At 41.1% G+C, this 16,600-nt stretch overlaps 2 protein-coding genes across 7 annotated transcripts in view; one reads left to right on the top strand and one right to left on the bottom strand.

Annotated features, from left to right (window-relative positions):
- The window catches only part of arid4b (AT-rich interaction domain 4B), a 46,836-nt gene extending 35,749 nt beyond the window's left edge, over nt 1–11,087 (bottom strand). For 5 of the 6 annotated variants that reach the window (XM_042066418.1, XM_042066420.1, XM_042066421.1 and 2 more), the window contains exons 1-2: nt 10,889–11,087; nt 8,431–8,492 (exon numbers count right to left, since the gene is read on the bottom strand). In XM_042066418.1, the coding sequence (XP_041922352.1) occupies nt 8,431–8,436 (6 nt within the window). In that variant the 5' untranslated portion in view covers nt 8,437–8,492; nt 10,889–11,087. Of the gene's footprint in view, nt 1–8,430; nt 8,493–9,597; nt 10,074–10,888 lie in introns of those variants that run through there. The other variant, XM_042066419.1, reaches the window with a different exon arrangement.
- Nucleotides 11,088–11,405: 318 nt separating this feature from the next.
- The window catches only part of ggps1 (geranylgeranyl diphosphate synthase 1), a 32,347-nt gene continuing 27,152 nt past the window's right edge, over nt 11,406–16,600 (top strand). Inside the window, exons 1-2 of the mRNA XM_042066425.1 lie at nt 11,406–11,774; nt 14,532–14,633. Coding sequence (XP_041922359.1) covers nt 14,561–14,633 — 73 coding nt within the window. The 5' untranslated portion in view covers nt 11,406–11,774; nt 14,532–14,560. The remainder of the gene's footprint in view (nt 11,775–14,531; nt 14,634–16,600) is intronic.

Raw genomic sequence — 16,600 nt, 5'->3', positions numbered from 1 at the left:
TTAACACCACAAACTCAAACACAAATGGACAAACCTGCTGCTATGCTAGTGCCACGGCCGTTGTGGTCTTTTATGTGCCATCGGTCTTGTCACCAAATAAATAATAAACAAACCCACCAAAATGTGCCAAGACCAGAGCAGGCCACACATACACACGGTGACAAAAAAAAAACCCAAACGGTGACACACTTACCCATACATATACTGTATGCATGCACACACAGACATACATGCATACACACGCATACACACACACACACACACACACACGCATTAAAATAAACCCATCACACTCCTAACTGCAAACAGGCATCAGGGACAGATCTAGAACATGGCCATGGCCAGCTGGTTCTAAAATATTTTCTGCATTGCAACAAGAGGTAAGTCTGGAAAGAACAATGGACATCTTTCTCTATCACTTCAGGAAAAAGAAACTATCTAGACAAACAACAATCAACAAGTATTTAGACCAAAATAAAAAATAAAAACATGAATCACTGTTTTGTTTATTAACACCCTTAGGGGGGGGCATCAGTGCCATTTTAAACTTTCACAAAACATTTTTACCATCGTCTCTGACAGAATATCAGTATAATATAACAGAATATTGAGGCTGAAGCCGCTATTACATCTTGTCAGTCCTTGGAGCAATAAGTCTTACAACTGCTCTTTCAGTCATGTAATCAAATTATGCCTACACTCTAATGAGCTTTTAAAAATAATATAATCAACAAATGCCAGGCACAACAAGCACAGTAATAATCCTGCACAGTAGAACAGAATGGAATCTTGCAACAGGCCATAGTCTAAAGCAAAAGTGCTCAAATAACAACATAACATTGTGTACGTTTGTTTAGATTTGCATTCAATGACTGTGTTCCTGTTTTGGATCAGAAGGTAGGGAAAATATCCACTTTACCTCAACCTTCAATGAGTCATTACTCACTTGCTATACAAATAAAGCTTTATTATTACTGCTACAAGCCACTGACTGGTGTCTCTTAATTTGACGTGTCTTGCATAGCATAGCAAATATTTGGTATTCTTATTATCTGCATTGTCTTCTACGTCATTGCTACTGTAATTAACATACTCTGAAGTGGGTGTGTTTGTTAAATTGTTAAATGGTATTATAAAGCATGGGTGGTGAATGAAGACAAAATGATGACCAGCAGTTCCTGAATGATCAGCCATCTAAAGCCTACCATGTCATTTGAATCAAACCAGAACTTCAATGACTACACTTGTTGGCCTCATATATTTCCAACACAAACACTACACGCTTCAGACTTACCGGTAAATAGTTCCAAACATGCTATTACATTCTTTCCATTATGCTTGTGTGATTAATTATCCCTTTCAATCAAAGCCAAAACTATCATCCACAGTGTGACGTTCCTCAATAAATATGTGGGATACACACCAAAATTTGGTACATACATGTCTTTTAGCTGGCCTCAAACTTATTCTTTGGAATGTCTTTCCTTTAGAAAGCACATAATTACACAGTTGAAACTCTGAGAGTAAAAAATGTAAGTAATGTTATAGCATTTGTGTCTATCTCTATTGATACCATTTCAGTGGCAGCTGTTTTGGTAGGGCTCTGTTGGACATCAACCCTAGACAGTACCCACTTTAGTGAAAGTGAAATTCAATAGTGAAAGAAGAATGGCAACAAGCCTTGGGGTCTATAGTATGCTTCTAATTGCATGCTGTAATGTGGGTGGGATGAAGAAATATTAGGTACACCCCAATCATTAATACGGTTGCTGTTCAATTGGTACAATTACACTGTTGAGTGAAACAAACAGTGCAAAAACTATGATTGTGTATAATGCGCTTCATTAAGCTCATTTTCATTTACTTCATATACCGATGATAAAAATGAAATGTCTTATGATGATGCAATTTCCTGCTGATCCCCGCTTCTTCTGAGGTGGACTGAAATGGGTAGATTGTACTCTGACTAATGACTGGCTTGTTTCTTCAGAACTGTCTGCCAAGGGTCATTATTTACCATAGACAAAGGGTAGGGAGGACATGCGTCCCAACACCCCACCCATCCACCCAGAGAGATTCCAACCTGGCTGGGTTAAGCCACTGCTCAGATGTGAGTGGGTCGAAACTAAGGGTAGGTCCTTACACTGGGTATTTTGATGCTTGAATCAATCGATACATCTCAAAGATAAGAGGCCCCTCCTAAAATCCATTCATTCATAAGTTTTGAGTGTTTGTTCTGGAGAAATGACCGCTACTTGTAGCACTGTTCTTTATTTAAGAATAAAAATTACACTTAGAGTTCCATGCTTCATTACTTTTGCCACTTTAGATCAAAGTGAGTTGCTGCCCTAAATTGTTCTATGAAAAAAGAATGCACGATCACTCAAAAGGACAGAAAATATATAGTTTCAGGTGCAGCTGCACCATTTTCTGAAATCTACCCTAAACAGAAAGTTATTGGAAAGCAGAAATTATTGGAATAGTGACAGCCATTGTTAGATATTTGAACACATTATGTGCTACTAACTGTCAACGGTCAACAATACTGTTAACATACGCACCCAAGAGGACAATGTTTTTTATTTGACATACAGTAGTTTTATCTGTTTTGTCCTGTTTTGGACACCTAAAATCTAACCTCTGAAACAAAAAGCTTGTGATGACTATGATGAGGCTTCATTGATATACTGACATGTTAGTATAGTAATACTATTATATGGAAACAGTGGTGTCTCAGTAGTAGTGTCAGTAGAAGAAGATGAAATATATGAACTATATTTACTTCTTCTCTGAGGTAGCATTACAACTGCTGGAAAAACTGTATGAAATGCTGGGTGCACTCAGCAACTTGAAGAGATGCATCAGATGTGTTGCCTTGAAACAACTGATTACCTACAGAAAGTAACTCATAAGAAATATGCTCTAGGATTTTCAAGATAATTCTGCTTCAGTCCTCCCACAAGTGAACGGGCAGCAAATGCAAGGGAGTGGAAGTCCTCCACCCAGTGTCGAACCCAAAGAGACTGAGGACTTCAGGAACTACGGGTAACAAGACACTTAAAACAGTCTTCAGTGTCCTGCCAAAACATAGCTGTGGAGACCAGGGATGCCATAATGGCCTGTGGCCACACATTCAAAATATCAAACACACACATATACACACACATACACAAACAAATCACATGGGGGGTTTTTTCTTCATATGGAGAAAATAATGGCTCATTGACTGTTTTTTACAGCTCTTCGATTCACCTACCTCTGTTGAGGTGGAAAATCTTTCCCAGACCCTGTGCGGCCTGATTAAACACACATGTTTTGTTCAGCTCTGTGGCAAAATGCGCCCTAGAGCAGCGAGGAGAAAATGCCTTTGTTCAGTGCTCTGCTCACCTATGTGTGGATACTTCCTTTCACCTACGCTCACATACTGAGCACAAGGGAAGGGAAGAGGGACTCCATAGCTAATATTATGTCTGCCGTTTTTACCAGACACGTATGAGATTCAGTAAACAGTAATAAAAACAGGTCTTCCAGCATGGCTTGTTAAAAATGCATATGCAATGAATTGCATTCAGCACTAGTTTGGTTGGGAAGAAATAAAACAAAATTCGCAACAGATATATGATGCATGTAAACTTTTCAAGGTGCAACAAATTTCAATAGTACTTTTTGATAGAAGGTCCATCAAAACTTCATTACGGAGAAGCACTCTAATTCTGTGGTGGATTTTCCACCATTTTTGATTATTTCAACTCTTTTTGTATTCAAAGTGACTTTTACAATTACAAAATAATTACAAATAAGACATTAGTTAGAAAGCATAACTTGCTTTCCTTTTTGTTTGGCATAGTGTGTTGCTAGTGCCTTGTTGCTCTTTATCTTGCAAACAAAGTACTCAGTGCTAGTCATGATTGAGTCGACAGACTGACAAACAGTGTGCTTCAAAAGAATACAAATAAGATCAGCAATAACATTGCCTCCGTAACAGGCTATCCTGATGTGTTGGTGGTGTGCAAGACAATTTAATTCCCAACAGAAATCGTTATTTTCCATAATAATAATAATAATAATAACAAACAACAAAGTTACAACAGCAGGATAAACTAACTGACAGATGCTTTGTCAGATTTCTAAAGATTGCTCTCTAATGAGTGCAATATCAAGCCGGCTTGCTTGGTGAATACATTTGTTCACATGAACTAGGCAAGGCAGTTAGCTCTGCTGGTCCATCAGAGGTGGTGCAAATTGCAATGGGATTTACAGAGATGAAAAGAGTAGTCAGTGACAAAACTTCTTTCATGCAACATGAAATAGAACTACCATGTCTGTGAATGCTGGAACAGAGTGCATTCCATGAAGAGCATCAAAGAAATGTGGACTAACCTACCCCCTCCCCTCCAATACAACACCGCACTACACAGGAAATGTAGGCATTCATGTGAGTTGGATTGCCATATGAATACAGAAAGGCTTTGCCACAACCGCAGAAGAACAGTGTTTGGTTGGTCCATTAATCCACAGTTCAGCTGCGCTAAAGCTGCCTCTGGCTCTCACATCAAATGCTGTGATTAACGGCAACTCCAGGCTAGACAACCTCCTTCAAGCAACCATGAAATATGTGTCAAACAATCCACTCTCAACTCGCGGGAAACAGTAGTCTGCTTCTGCCCGTTTCTTCTCACCCGCTGGTATGACAACACTGTGTTCCTGCATAGTCAGCTCTGTGTGTGTGTGTGTGTGTGTGTGTGTGCATGCACGCGCATGGTCCCAACGCAGCACACAATCCCCTCCTCAAAAACACGATAAAGGGACGGGTGTTGAAACAGTGGAGGGGAGATAAAAAAGAATCCCTGCTCGCTCAGCTCAGCGCTGCGCAGCGCAACACTCGCTCATTTCCTCTCGCTAAACCCCTGCGGCCAGCCTGTCCGCACACGCGGTTCAGCTGCGGGTCAAAGTGCTCCCCTGGCCAATCGTGACAGGATCAGTCACTGGAGGCTGGCAGAGGCTGTGCCCACTTAATGGGCTCTGCGTGTCAATCATCACTGGAGAATAAGGTGCCAAGTCCATGTGTGCAGGGATCTGGGATCTGAGATCTGCAGCTGCTGCTGGCATGGCATGAGCATGACACTGTGAACTGGGACACAGATCTTGTCTCAAACAGAAAAACCTGAGAGCACAGATCATAAGTAAAGACTCTGTCCGATCATGCCACTCTGTGTGGTTCATTGGGTCCCTAACACATGTACAGAGCTGGGAGCTGGTGTGATCTGATCTGCTACAATAATCAGTGTTTTTGTTTTAGTATTTTTTTTTAAAGTTACTCATTAATGGAGACACTCTTACATGGGAGGGATAATAAACACAGCTGGCTGCTGGGAGAAAGACACCAGACAAACACAGCATTTACACACACACACACACACACACACACACACACAGCCTTCCTCAGCGACTCTGACTAACTGAACGTCCTCTCAAGTCTAAAAGTGATTTCGTCTAAATGTAATATGAATGTCATAATCAACAATTTCTCATTCAATAAATATGTCCAGTTCGTGTCAATAGATATGTCCACACACTATAACTCTAAAAGATAAACATAAACTGTTACTAACCTTTCCTGACTACATTCCTTGACGACAGGGCTAGATCGGGAATCGACCCACCATCATGGTTAACAATGAATCTGATTGTTTGCCAAACAAAGGAACACGGAAGGGGGGGATGTAGGAGAAAATTAAGCTTTTCTCACACGCTGTAAAATAATCCGACTTTGAATCCCCTCTTTGTTCAGGCCTTCCCTCATTGCATCTCCCTGGCCATGGGTAGCACAGCTCGGTCTCAACATTTCAATTACATCCTTCTGGCCAGTGCACAAACATATTTTAAGATTTTATTGGGGAGAGGGAGGGGCACACAAAACAACCCAAACCTGCTAGGTCAGAAACATAGAAACAGATGCTGGTTCGATGGAAATTAAATCTTTTCCTCTGAAAGTGAAACCCTGGTCTACGCGAGCAGGTGAGCAGGTGCGGGAAGCCACACTTGTAGCACTTGTTCCATTTTCACCTGATTGTCTTCCTGACTGAAACAAACGCTCCAAAGAGATCAGAGCGAGCTGCCACGTCACAACAGATGGCACCATGACTAGTGTGTGTCATCACGAGCCGAGTGAGCAAGTGATCTCCAACACCAGCCTAACTGACTACACTGTGCTTTATAGTAAGCAAGTGATCTCCAACACCAGCCTAACTGACTGCGCTTTATAGTAAGCAAGTGATCTAAATGACCAGCCTGTCTACACCACACTTTATAGTAAGCAAGTGATCTCCAAGACCAGCCTGTCTACACTGCACTTTATATGCCCTCCATACTCTCTGTATAACTTCCATATCTTCAGTTTTACAAAGGACTGGAGTTGTAATCAAGTCATCAAATCACACTTCGTCAGCATATTCACACAGGAAACATTGCTCATTTTCACAGTGAGGTACCGTTTTACAGTAATGCAAAGCATTGTATACAATGTATAACAAGTTAACAACATTTATTGTTTACAGAAAGTACATATCATCAGTGAATACAGTACTTTTACAAACAAATGCAAGAATGGTCAATGTTCAGGTGAACTGCATCATTAAGTACAGGACAGAGGCAACAAAACTGTGCAGCTGTGCAGCACTCTATTCTGAACTGTCCTTTTTGACCACTTTCTTTAGTTTTAGACAGACAGACAGAACTGAGCTGACAAGAACTGCTCAGCCATCCTGATAACGACAGTAACTAAACTGTGTGGAATGAGACAAAGCATTTAGGTATGCAAAGTGCCTAACTGACTATTGCAATTCAGATATCCAAAAAAACACATTGGGTGGAGAACATTCCAAGATATTTTCACTCCACAACCAGCTGGCAGTGTTAGAATGCAAATGAACCCATTTCACAGCCCGGGTGCATTGTAAACGGAACTTACGCTTTAATCAATCGCAAAGGCAGCACAGGCCACAATAAATCTCTCCTCGCCAGGACAAGAGCACGCCGTACATAATGTGGGCCGCCACTGCATGGTATTTTTTGCGGGTTTCCATGAACACTGACTAATGTCACTGCTGAGAAAGTGCTGCATCACACAAGCTTGACAGCCACATGGGTTTCATTAGCTTCCAAGAGATCTTGACAGATGAAATTATACAGAGTGTCAGTGTGGATTAACTGAGAAGGGAGCTGGCCTGATATTATTGCTGTGTACCTTGAGATGGCTCAGGTTTCGCTCTCTGTGTAGTATTGTTTTTTGTTGTTGTTTTTTTTTTTTTTTTGCACTCTCATGAAAGTACACAATAGAAGAATGAAAACACTTTCAAAACAACATGTCTAAAAATGAACTATTTTCTTGTTGTGTCTCATGCCACTCCTGTGGGCCAATGGGACAAATCCTGTGGGCAATAGCCCAACAGCCAGTTACCATGGAGACAAGGCAAAGCCTTTTCACTGTCACATTCCAAGTAGCCTACTTTGTGGGAGACACAATGGTTTCGACTTTGCCAACTTGCTCAAGATGAGGAGAATAATTAAACTACGGCAATAGTGATGGGGGGTCATCATGGGGGGAGGGGGGTCAAGATCTTCAAACGAAAAACATTCCATCAAATCATCAAATAACTAAAACATGGTTTGTCTGCATAGTTCAAAATCATGCCACTGTATTAATAACTAGGCTACACAAGAATGAGGCATGCTATTTCTCTAGCACTGGACTTAAACACAGTAAAACACATGTGGGCTTAAATACTGTACTATTTGTTTAAAACTCTACATCAATTTCCACAACGCTCCACCTCTAAGCCTCTATGGTCCATCAACCTATGCAACTGCCTGATGTTACCCCCTCTGGCTTTCCCCCTTATTTATAGGCTACCTAATTCTCATTAGACACCCCCTTTTCCCATTGATCTGTGTCCAAATAAGATCCACATGGGGTTTGGCATAAATCATTGATGTGCATTATTGCCTTTCACTATGAGATTTATTTATTATAGTCACTGTTAATCTTGGTTATATTTGGCAACACGTTTGTTAGGGAATACTTGATCGTGTACTTCTTTCAGAGGGCTAAATAAAGTTGTCATTAGGAGACTAGTGCTAAAAGTTAGAAAGTCTACTAGGCTGCAGAGTGAAGTAGCCTACCGGTTGCCTAGATCCCAAACTTCCCTGACACTTATTGGATACAACTCTATGAAAAACCATAACCACATGTACCTTAAAACAGTGTATCTGTTTCTCTTTTTAAAATTCTCAGATAAAAACATCCCCGTAACAAGAGAGGCTATGACATTTCTGCCTGTAAACCAGAGCTTATTAGTGCATTTTTTCTGAATGGACCACGTGACAGTAAGCCAAGGAAAATAATCAAAATTCAAGTTTAAATGGACTCACCTTCATCTCTGCACGAGGCCTCGCTGCTCCGCTTCAGTGATCGTTGTGTTTTGAACCAGTAGCTGCGAACAATATGTAAGCATAAGCTGCATGTATGTCCTGTGTGTACAACCAGTATTGCAAACAATCAAACCAGTGACTTGTAGGCTACAGCATAACAACTTGGTCGCTGCGACAAAATATTATTTTAAAAACAGGGCGAGGCTGATTTGTATTATGAGGACGTGGACATTTATTTGAGATGCGGCATTAATGGAATACAGTAAACATCAATATACTACTACGACAGCATATCGGGGCATTCATTCTTTCAGCTCGTCGACGCGCGGTAGCATGCTATGGTGAAACGGTGAAGATAAGAAATACAATCGTTTTCCTGGTAGACAGCACAGCACCGCGGGGGTTGGCTTAAACGTCGTCGACAACGTCCGCCCTACGATTTTTACCGTGAATTTGATGTTTCCATCGTGTGACAATCGTCTGACCTAGCAGACTTTCGCCAAGTTAAGCGCTAGGCTCATGAGATGAATGAGAGAACATTTTCAGCCGTTTATGTAATGATCTCGTGTTGCTCCAGTCTCAACGTGATTTCTTTTGCCATGAGAGCATACGGCAAGTTCATCCCAGTCATCCTCAAAAGAAAGTAAAACTTATTGTTTACATGTTTGCGCAAATATGACAGATCATGCAGAAGGTATCGATAAAAGAAAGAAGCCATTCCTTTGAACTTCAAAGTAAGAAAAATCCTACGAGGACAAAAAGACAAACTACAGTAGCCGTACAAGGAGCAGGTTAGCGTAATGTCTAGCGCTACAGCATTCGATGACGCCATTTCTGTGCCACACAGCAGACACATATTCCATATGAGGATAAAACAAGCAAACACACAAACAAAAATTATGTCACACCATCCCAACAACTACAGATTACAAAGAATTTCTTTAGGGACAAGGAAAACCTAGTCACGAAATGTTTGCTCCTGGCTGGTAGTCTATGTTGGGTTTGTTCTAGGCTATCTCGTCAAGTGGGACGGCACATAGTTTCTCACTGTAGCCTTCGACGGGGTGAATAAAAAGCTCAATGACATCGATAACAATCCATTAGTTCACAAAATATACAAACGTAGGCTATACATGGCCAGATTGTGAATAACGAAGATACACTTACGCAGTAGCCCGTTTGCAGGCGGATATAATACCAACTGAGAGCATAATTCTCCGTCTACGAGAGAAAGCGCTGATACGAACTGCTGATGGCTGAGACTACATCGGTGTGCTCCACACAATGGAAAAGCTGTCAACCCAACGAACAAGGTCAAGCTGAACAAAGTCGCTCGAATCCTCCGATACCGCAATAATGTTAGATTACTGGAGAGCTTTGGAATATCGTCTGCTAGATGCTACAAGTAACAAGCTTGCTATATTTCTCCCGAAGAGTCTGTTACAATGTCACCCTCGACAATCGTTGGGCTATATTCTCTGTGATAGTGGCTCACTGAAATAGCTTAACATTTTTCGAATGACATAATGGTTGCACGACATATTTTGGGCTAGAGAAAGGTCGCGTACAGTAAATGGTTTCAAAATCTCGCTGCTAACTAGAACACAACTGAAGGAAACTGCTTATGATGACTACATGCTCAACAAGCCAGCCATTTCAGTTCGCTCTTGTAGGCTTGTCGTTATTGTGGGCTACATGACTACACTGGAACAGAGGAAGTAAGCCCCGAATTTCCAGAAAAGACGGCGATAGAGTATGCTGAATTATGCACAGGGACACCGCGCGGTCGAAAATACAGTTCGAACAATATATCATCACGCGCTGAATCATTTCAGAATCTCTACAATGAGCGAGTTCTTTGGGGCGCTGCTTGATTCAGCCAAGCACAGCACAAATGCAAGATTCGATCGACCCATGAAACTCCAGACATGCACACGCTGTTTTTGAGAGTTGTAGCCCACTATTAATTCGAAATACTCTCTCAATCACAATATCACAAAGCCTTACGTAAGGGCTACCCAACAAAACAGCATTTCCCCATCAGTTGGGCTTTTTGATGGCGAGGACCGCTGTTTAGTTTTAGCGAATTCCAACACAACATCTGCTGTTTTAATGCCAATATACTTGGTCAAAACAATACATAACACGGATGGATGATGGGCCACGAAAAATGAGCATCCATTGACGAGAAGAAACAACCGTGCAAAACGAAAATCCTGTAATGTTACTGCTTAAGTAAACAAGGTTAATGACAATACACGAATGCCTCCTGTTTTTAGGAATATGTTAGAGTATTTTGTGCATTCAGCTATTTCAGTCTTATGATGTTGCGACAAACGCCTGCAAACTAGCACTGTTGGTCGATTTGTCTTTACTTCTACAAGGCGATATAAACCATTTCTAACACGTAGCCTACTTAACGTAAGACCTCAAAGTATGAGCTTATAAACAACCTTACCTTGATAGTCTATCCAACTGAGACACTGAGTTCCGAGTAGTCCGTTATGAAAAAAATAAGAAATAATCCATTAGATCTCAAATATTTGTCGCTCGACGTCAGAAAATGTTTAGACGAAGTCTGCAAGACCTCAGTCGGTGCTGAGATGTGATTCCGACAAAGTCTCTCTCCCCACTCAGGCTCTCTTTCTCTACGATCCCCCTCTTTGGGCTGAAACTGACTGACAGATACACAAATCTACCCACGGAACAAACCGTGTACAGTCATTGGACTAAAGCTTCGAGTGTCCGCCTTTTGGCTCCTTGTATTGGTCAATCTTAAACCATTTGTTGTTACTTTTTTCAACGTCCGCTGGCGACATCGCTGTCATCGTTTCTGGGATGTGTATTTTTTAAGGTACATATGTACATTCATTGCAGGATTGAGCCACTGGATACAAAGCTCAGTATCAAAACTTCAACTCCCATAACTTCCTGCGTGAGGGGCAAGCTAGAAAGTGGACGGCCATTCCTGTTTTCCCCTGCCCCACCTACTTGTGCGCGCTTGCTCCGTAGAGAGGCCATGGCGTATTTAACTTGCTGTGTATGCGGATGAGGAGGATGGTACGAGGTCTAGCCGTGAGGCAGAGCGCATCGAATACGTCCGTGCTTTTTTTCTTTCTTATAGCGAGCAATCAGTTTCCGAAAGCCGGTCAGATCACTGTAATACTTACTAACTCATTGTTTTTATCAGTATTTAGGGTATATATATACATATATATATTACATTATTGGATGAGTCCAGTAATGAGGCGAAAGCTAACGTGCTAATGTTAGCAAGGAAATCAAGAAAAACGTCGGAAAGCGGAAGTGCTGAAGTACCCGGATTTCAATTTGCCTGACAGAAGGTGGGTGGAGTGGGGTGTTTACAGCAGTCACCCCTGGTGTTGTTTTTGTTGTGGTTGCTGATGAAACTTATACAGAAGAGTGCTATGCCTTCCCATAAATTCCCCTAAATTAATGTCCTTAAGCCTAAGACACTAATTTAATAATATTTAATAATAAATAATGTTTAAATAATCTAGCTCTTCAGATAGGCCTGCTTCAATGTGTATATTTATTAGCTATGGTGACTTTGATGTGTCTTGTTTAGCTAGGCTACATGAGAGGGCTTTATTTTTAAATTGCCAGCTTCTTTGTTGTGAAACATCTTGGATGCATGTCCACATGCACTGGCATGTTTCCATCATTTCTTCTGTTGAATTCAAAGTAGGCCTAATTGATTTATTGATGAATTGGGAAGTCTTAAGTTCGAGATGGATATTGGGTAGCCTACATGACATGTCAAAAGTGGGGAGGTCTGCTTGTGTGGTTGTGCCACGGATCTGTCATAGATGTAGGCCTGTGTTATGCAGCAGTCTGTGTTGAACTTGATATGAAAACCCTGCTATTGAATTTCATCAAGTTAGATTTATGTTTGATTTAGGCCTACAACTGGAGGATACAAAGGGCTTGCTTGTGAGAGTGTTTTTGCAGACAAGTTATTTTTCTTCCTCTATCTATGGCAAGCTGAAATTAATTGGACATCATTGATAACTGTTTTAACTGTGTGTGCTTAACTGTGTGTGTTAAATGCCTACAACATGGGTACATGGTACTCATTGCTGTGGTGTGGCTGCATGTCATGAGACATTTCCCTGACTGTGAGTCATCATGAGACATTCCCCTGGTCCTTTTGTCATATAACATTACAGCACCTACACATTAACGCTATTTGTTTTGTTTCTCCAGATGTAGGCTATTTGTCTATCCTGATCGTGTGGTTAAAATGGCATAGATGGCCAAGATTTCACATACTTATTGTAACCTAAACACTTGTTGTTGTTGTTACTGCACTCTTTGTGTGTTCTTGTGATATAATTATGGCCCAAGAATGTTGGTTTGATTACACAGCTGTCAATTTGACAGTTTATATTAGTTAGACATAACTTCATTATCCATAATTATTGATTCCCAACACAAAAATTATCATGTTTTATTCAGTATCAAAAAGCAGCATCAAGATAAAAAAAAAAAAAGCTGAAGTTCTAGGCTTGAAGCTTAAGTTTTCTGTAGAGAGTGCATTGAGTTTTTTTGTTATCATTGTGGAACATGCTGTTTCTTCTATTGTGCCTCCTAGCTCAGTGTCTGCATCTTATCTGCTCTAAGAAAGTGTGCGGACACTGCCTCACGCAAATCTTCTCTGATTAGCTAAAATGCACAAGTAAATGTGCTAGGAATAACGAATAATCCACAAGTCATTCTTGAAAAATAAATACAGACGAGAACAAACAGGACCCTGATGTGCAGCATCTATATCAAACCAATATGTGTGTATTGTGTGTAGTGAAATACAGGAGGAGAAATGCAGAAGGAAACTAGGGAATTTTGTTTTGATTTGATCCTTTTTAAAGATATCCCTGTTCATTTTTATTTGCTACTTTTGAGACCTGCCTACTTGTAAGACTATAACCACACACCACACAGATATAGTTGTGTCAGGTAAGAGAGTGCTAGTAGTGTCATGGTTCTTGTGTTCTTCAACTGGAAACATTTTGGAAAGCTACTCAGAAATAGGTGAGTAGCTACTGGTAACTTTAGAGCAACCTGTTGGAGACCCCTGTTTAAGACGGTGTGACTCACAGTTAAAGGCCGCAAAGTGGCCCCATCCCTTTATGCTGATGAAGGATTATACTGTAGCAGTAAGGTTTACTCATTGAACATGAGCTATTTTAGATCCCCTGACCTTTTGTTTAATCTTTCTTTTACATATTCTGACTGATACACAGAATTCCATATTAGTCATCAAATGCATTCTGACACTGCAACCAACATATCAGCCCTGACACTATACAACCAATGTTTCAACCCTAACACTGCCTTGGCAGCGTTGAGGCTTCGCAGATCAGATGATTGTTTGTATTGCATTGTTATTCCTGCGGAAGCTATGTTGTTTTCAACATCTTTAGTCAAGCACTAACATCAGCTGTCAGCCGGGTAGACCTCCAACAGGGGTGGCATGAGAATTCAATGTTTGTGTGTGTGCAGGCGTCAGAATGTAAGCAACCAGACCTCAAGTTAGAATGAAATCCTGGTAGTATTTTTGATTCAAAGGAACACCTTTATTAGTCTCTTACCCCATTCGCTCTCTTTTAGTGGATCCTCTGCTTATACATTTTCATGATTCCCTTTGAAGTTGGGAGAGAAACTATCTCTTTATGTTTATTTGATGTCGTTGGGCTTCGTCTGAGCCATCAGCTTCTGTTATCCTCCCCTATGCTTGTTAGCCGGATGCAGCAGAGAAGAGTCAAGCTTGTCATACACAGCAGATTTGATGGGTACGGTATAGCAAAAAAAAAAGCAAAAGCGTGCTAGTATGAAAGCAAACGAAATGCACAATGAGCAAACCTGCCAGAAAATAATTGCTTGCGTCTTGCCTGTGTCAATCTGTCCCACTATTTCCAGCGGGGAAGAGTCTGCGTGTAGCTGTGCTTTTATTTCGGATCAGAAGAGCAAGCCCTTTCATTTGTTAAGAACACATATTAATATTCAGTGTCTTTGTCCCTTTCATGTCTGCCTTCCTCTGCTTCCTGCCTTCCTCCATCCGGGACCCCCACCTGCTGTAGGTTTATTGATTCACTGGAAAGTACAAGGGATGGATGGGGACAAGGGAGCTGCTTCGGAGCGGATTCTTCTAGAACCCTACAAGTACTTGCTTCAGCTGCCAGGTGAGGCACTTTTTAACAATGTACATCCTGTATTTAAAGCAGACAGAGAATGGAACACAGTTTTTACCTTGGGTTTGTTGAATCCGAGGAACCCGAACCCGACTGTGAATCCGAAAAGATTCTCGGACTATGCAGTGTAAGATGACCAATAGCACTAAAAGAGGAAGTTCAGACCAGGAAATGTTACAGGAGAACTGGTTGTCTGTCTGTCTTGGACTCCATCCAGCATGTGTAACTGTTGCTGGAGTCTTTCATAATAAAAGGTCAAACCACTTATACTTGGTAGCTTTTGCATATTAGTGTTGAACTGGATCTGCTTGCTTTGCCAATCGTCTTGTCTCTCTTGTCTGTTTTCTGTCGGCAAGTTTCCCTCGGCAAGTTTCCCTAGTCTAGTCCTAACGCTATTTTCAATGGAGATTTTCATTGAAGTTTTGTTGTTGGACGAGGCTTAAAGTGTAATTCCGGAGTAAAAACAACCTAGGGTCTATTTACGATAGTTAACAACTTCAGACTTTTGATTGAGAGCAAAATTACGTTAATTGGTGGTGTTTTGCGCAAGACTGTTTATTTGCATTAACCACTAACAATGCTCAAATATAATTACACTTCTGTGGTAGTGTGGTGAGGGTTGCTACAGACAAACTGAAGTATTGTAAACTTTGAAAGTGTACAGAGAGGTCATAACAAGATCTGTATCTGTAGGAAGAAAATTCCATGGCTTCATGGTATCGTCAAATCATCGGGTGTGTTTGAATCAGCGCTGCGTAGATCTGGCTGAATCTTTCAATACAAACATGCCTTACGTTTTGTCAGATCTGCACAGAGCTGATTCGATCGAACGCGCGCGCTAATTTGACTGAAATGGTGCCACTGGATAGCAGGGGGAAAAGTGCACGTCCTCTGAGCAGTGCAGTGGTAAGTTTGCAAAAGAGATGACGACATTCATTCCACATTCCACTCACTGAGGGCAAATTAGGCCACGTGTGGGAGCTTGTTGTTGCGCTGTTGTGATGTTGTGACTCCTAGTTATTAAATGCTTTCTCAGTTCAATCTCACTCTAACCTAAATTTGCCATTTGATTTGAAATAATGAATGTGTTATAATAACGTATCAGCAATTTATGTAATCCGTCACAGTTGGATTCTAATTTAAAAGGTAAAGGATTAAATAAGCCAAGAGAAAATGTTCTGACTAAACTTATACCATGTGGGTGCACATCAGCAGTGTTAGAGACCCCACTCTGTATTGTACGTCAGTGAAGCATCAAAATGAGTTTGTAGCTGTTATTTTTAAGTTAAATGAGCTGCATCGTGTTGCGTGTGCAGGCCCGAACTGCACTGTATGACCACTGAGCATTGATAAACAGTAAAATGTAGCTGGGACGGTAGAGGGGTTAGAAACCCATGAATGAAAATAGCCTATTTATTTCAGGTAGCCTACTTTTGCACCAAAAATATGTGAAAACCATGAAAGTTTAAAATTAAAAAAAAAAAAAAACTCACGTTCCCAGCGCCCCCCTAGGTTGTACGAACGCCCCCCAGGGGGGCGGTACCGCCCCCGTTGAGAAACCCTACTTTAAAGGTACCCTTAACAAGTTTCCTACCCGAAAGAAACAACCCTACTAGAAAATTGCTAGGTTGGTAATTGCCTACAAAGGGATGCTCAGACAATGGCAGAAGTGCCGTTTGTCATGTTATGTGCTGTTAAAATAATTTTGGAAACGTTATGTTAAGGTAAAAAAAAAACTGTTAAAGGTGCCATGTGTAATGTCCACCAAAAAATCAATTCATACTCCACATTCCATAAAAGATGGGGCAGTATACCTCCAGAAAGTGAGATGGTCTACCCTAGAGTAACAACTGGGAAACGTGTCTTGCAGTTTGGCTGGTGGTTATGTTGCCCGCATACCGCCTCCCATGGCCGAAACTGGTATTATAACACCTGTCGGGCTGTGGCTAGTAATTTAG

This window comes from Alosa sapidissima, chromosome 16, assembly GCF_018492685.1.
Source record: "Alosa sapidissima isolate fAloSap1 chromosome 16, fAloSap1.pri, whole genome shotgun sequence".
Taxonomy (NCBI): domain Eukaryota; kingdom Metazoa; phylum Chordata; class Actinopteri; order Clupeiformes; family Clupeidae; genus Alosa; species Alosa sapidissima.
This window is presented reverse-complemented; position numbering and strand designations above follow the sequence as displayed.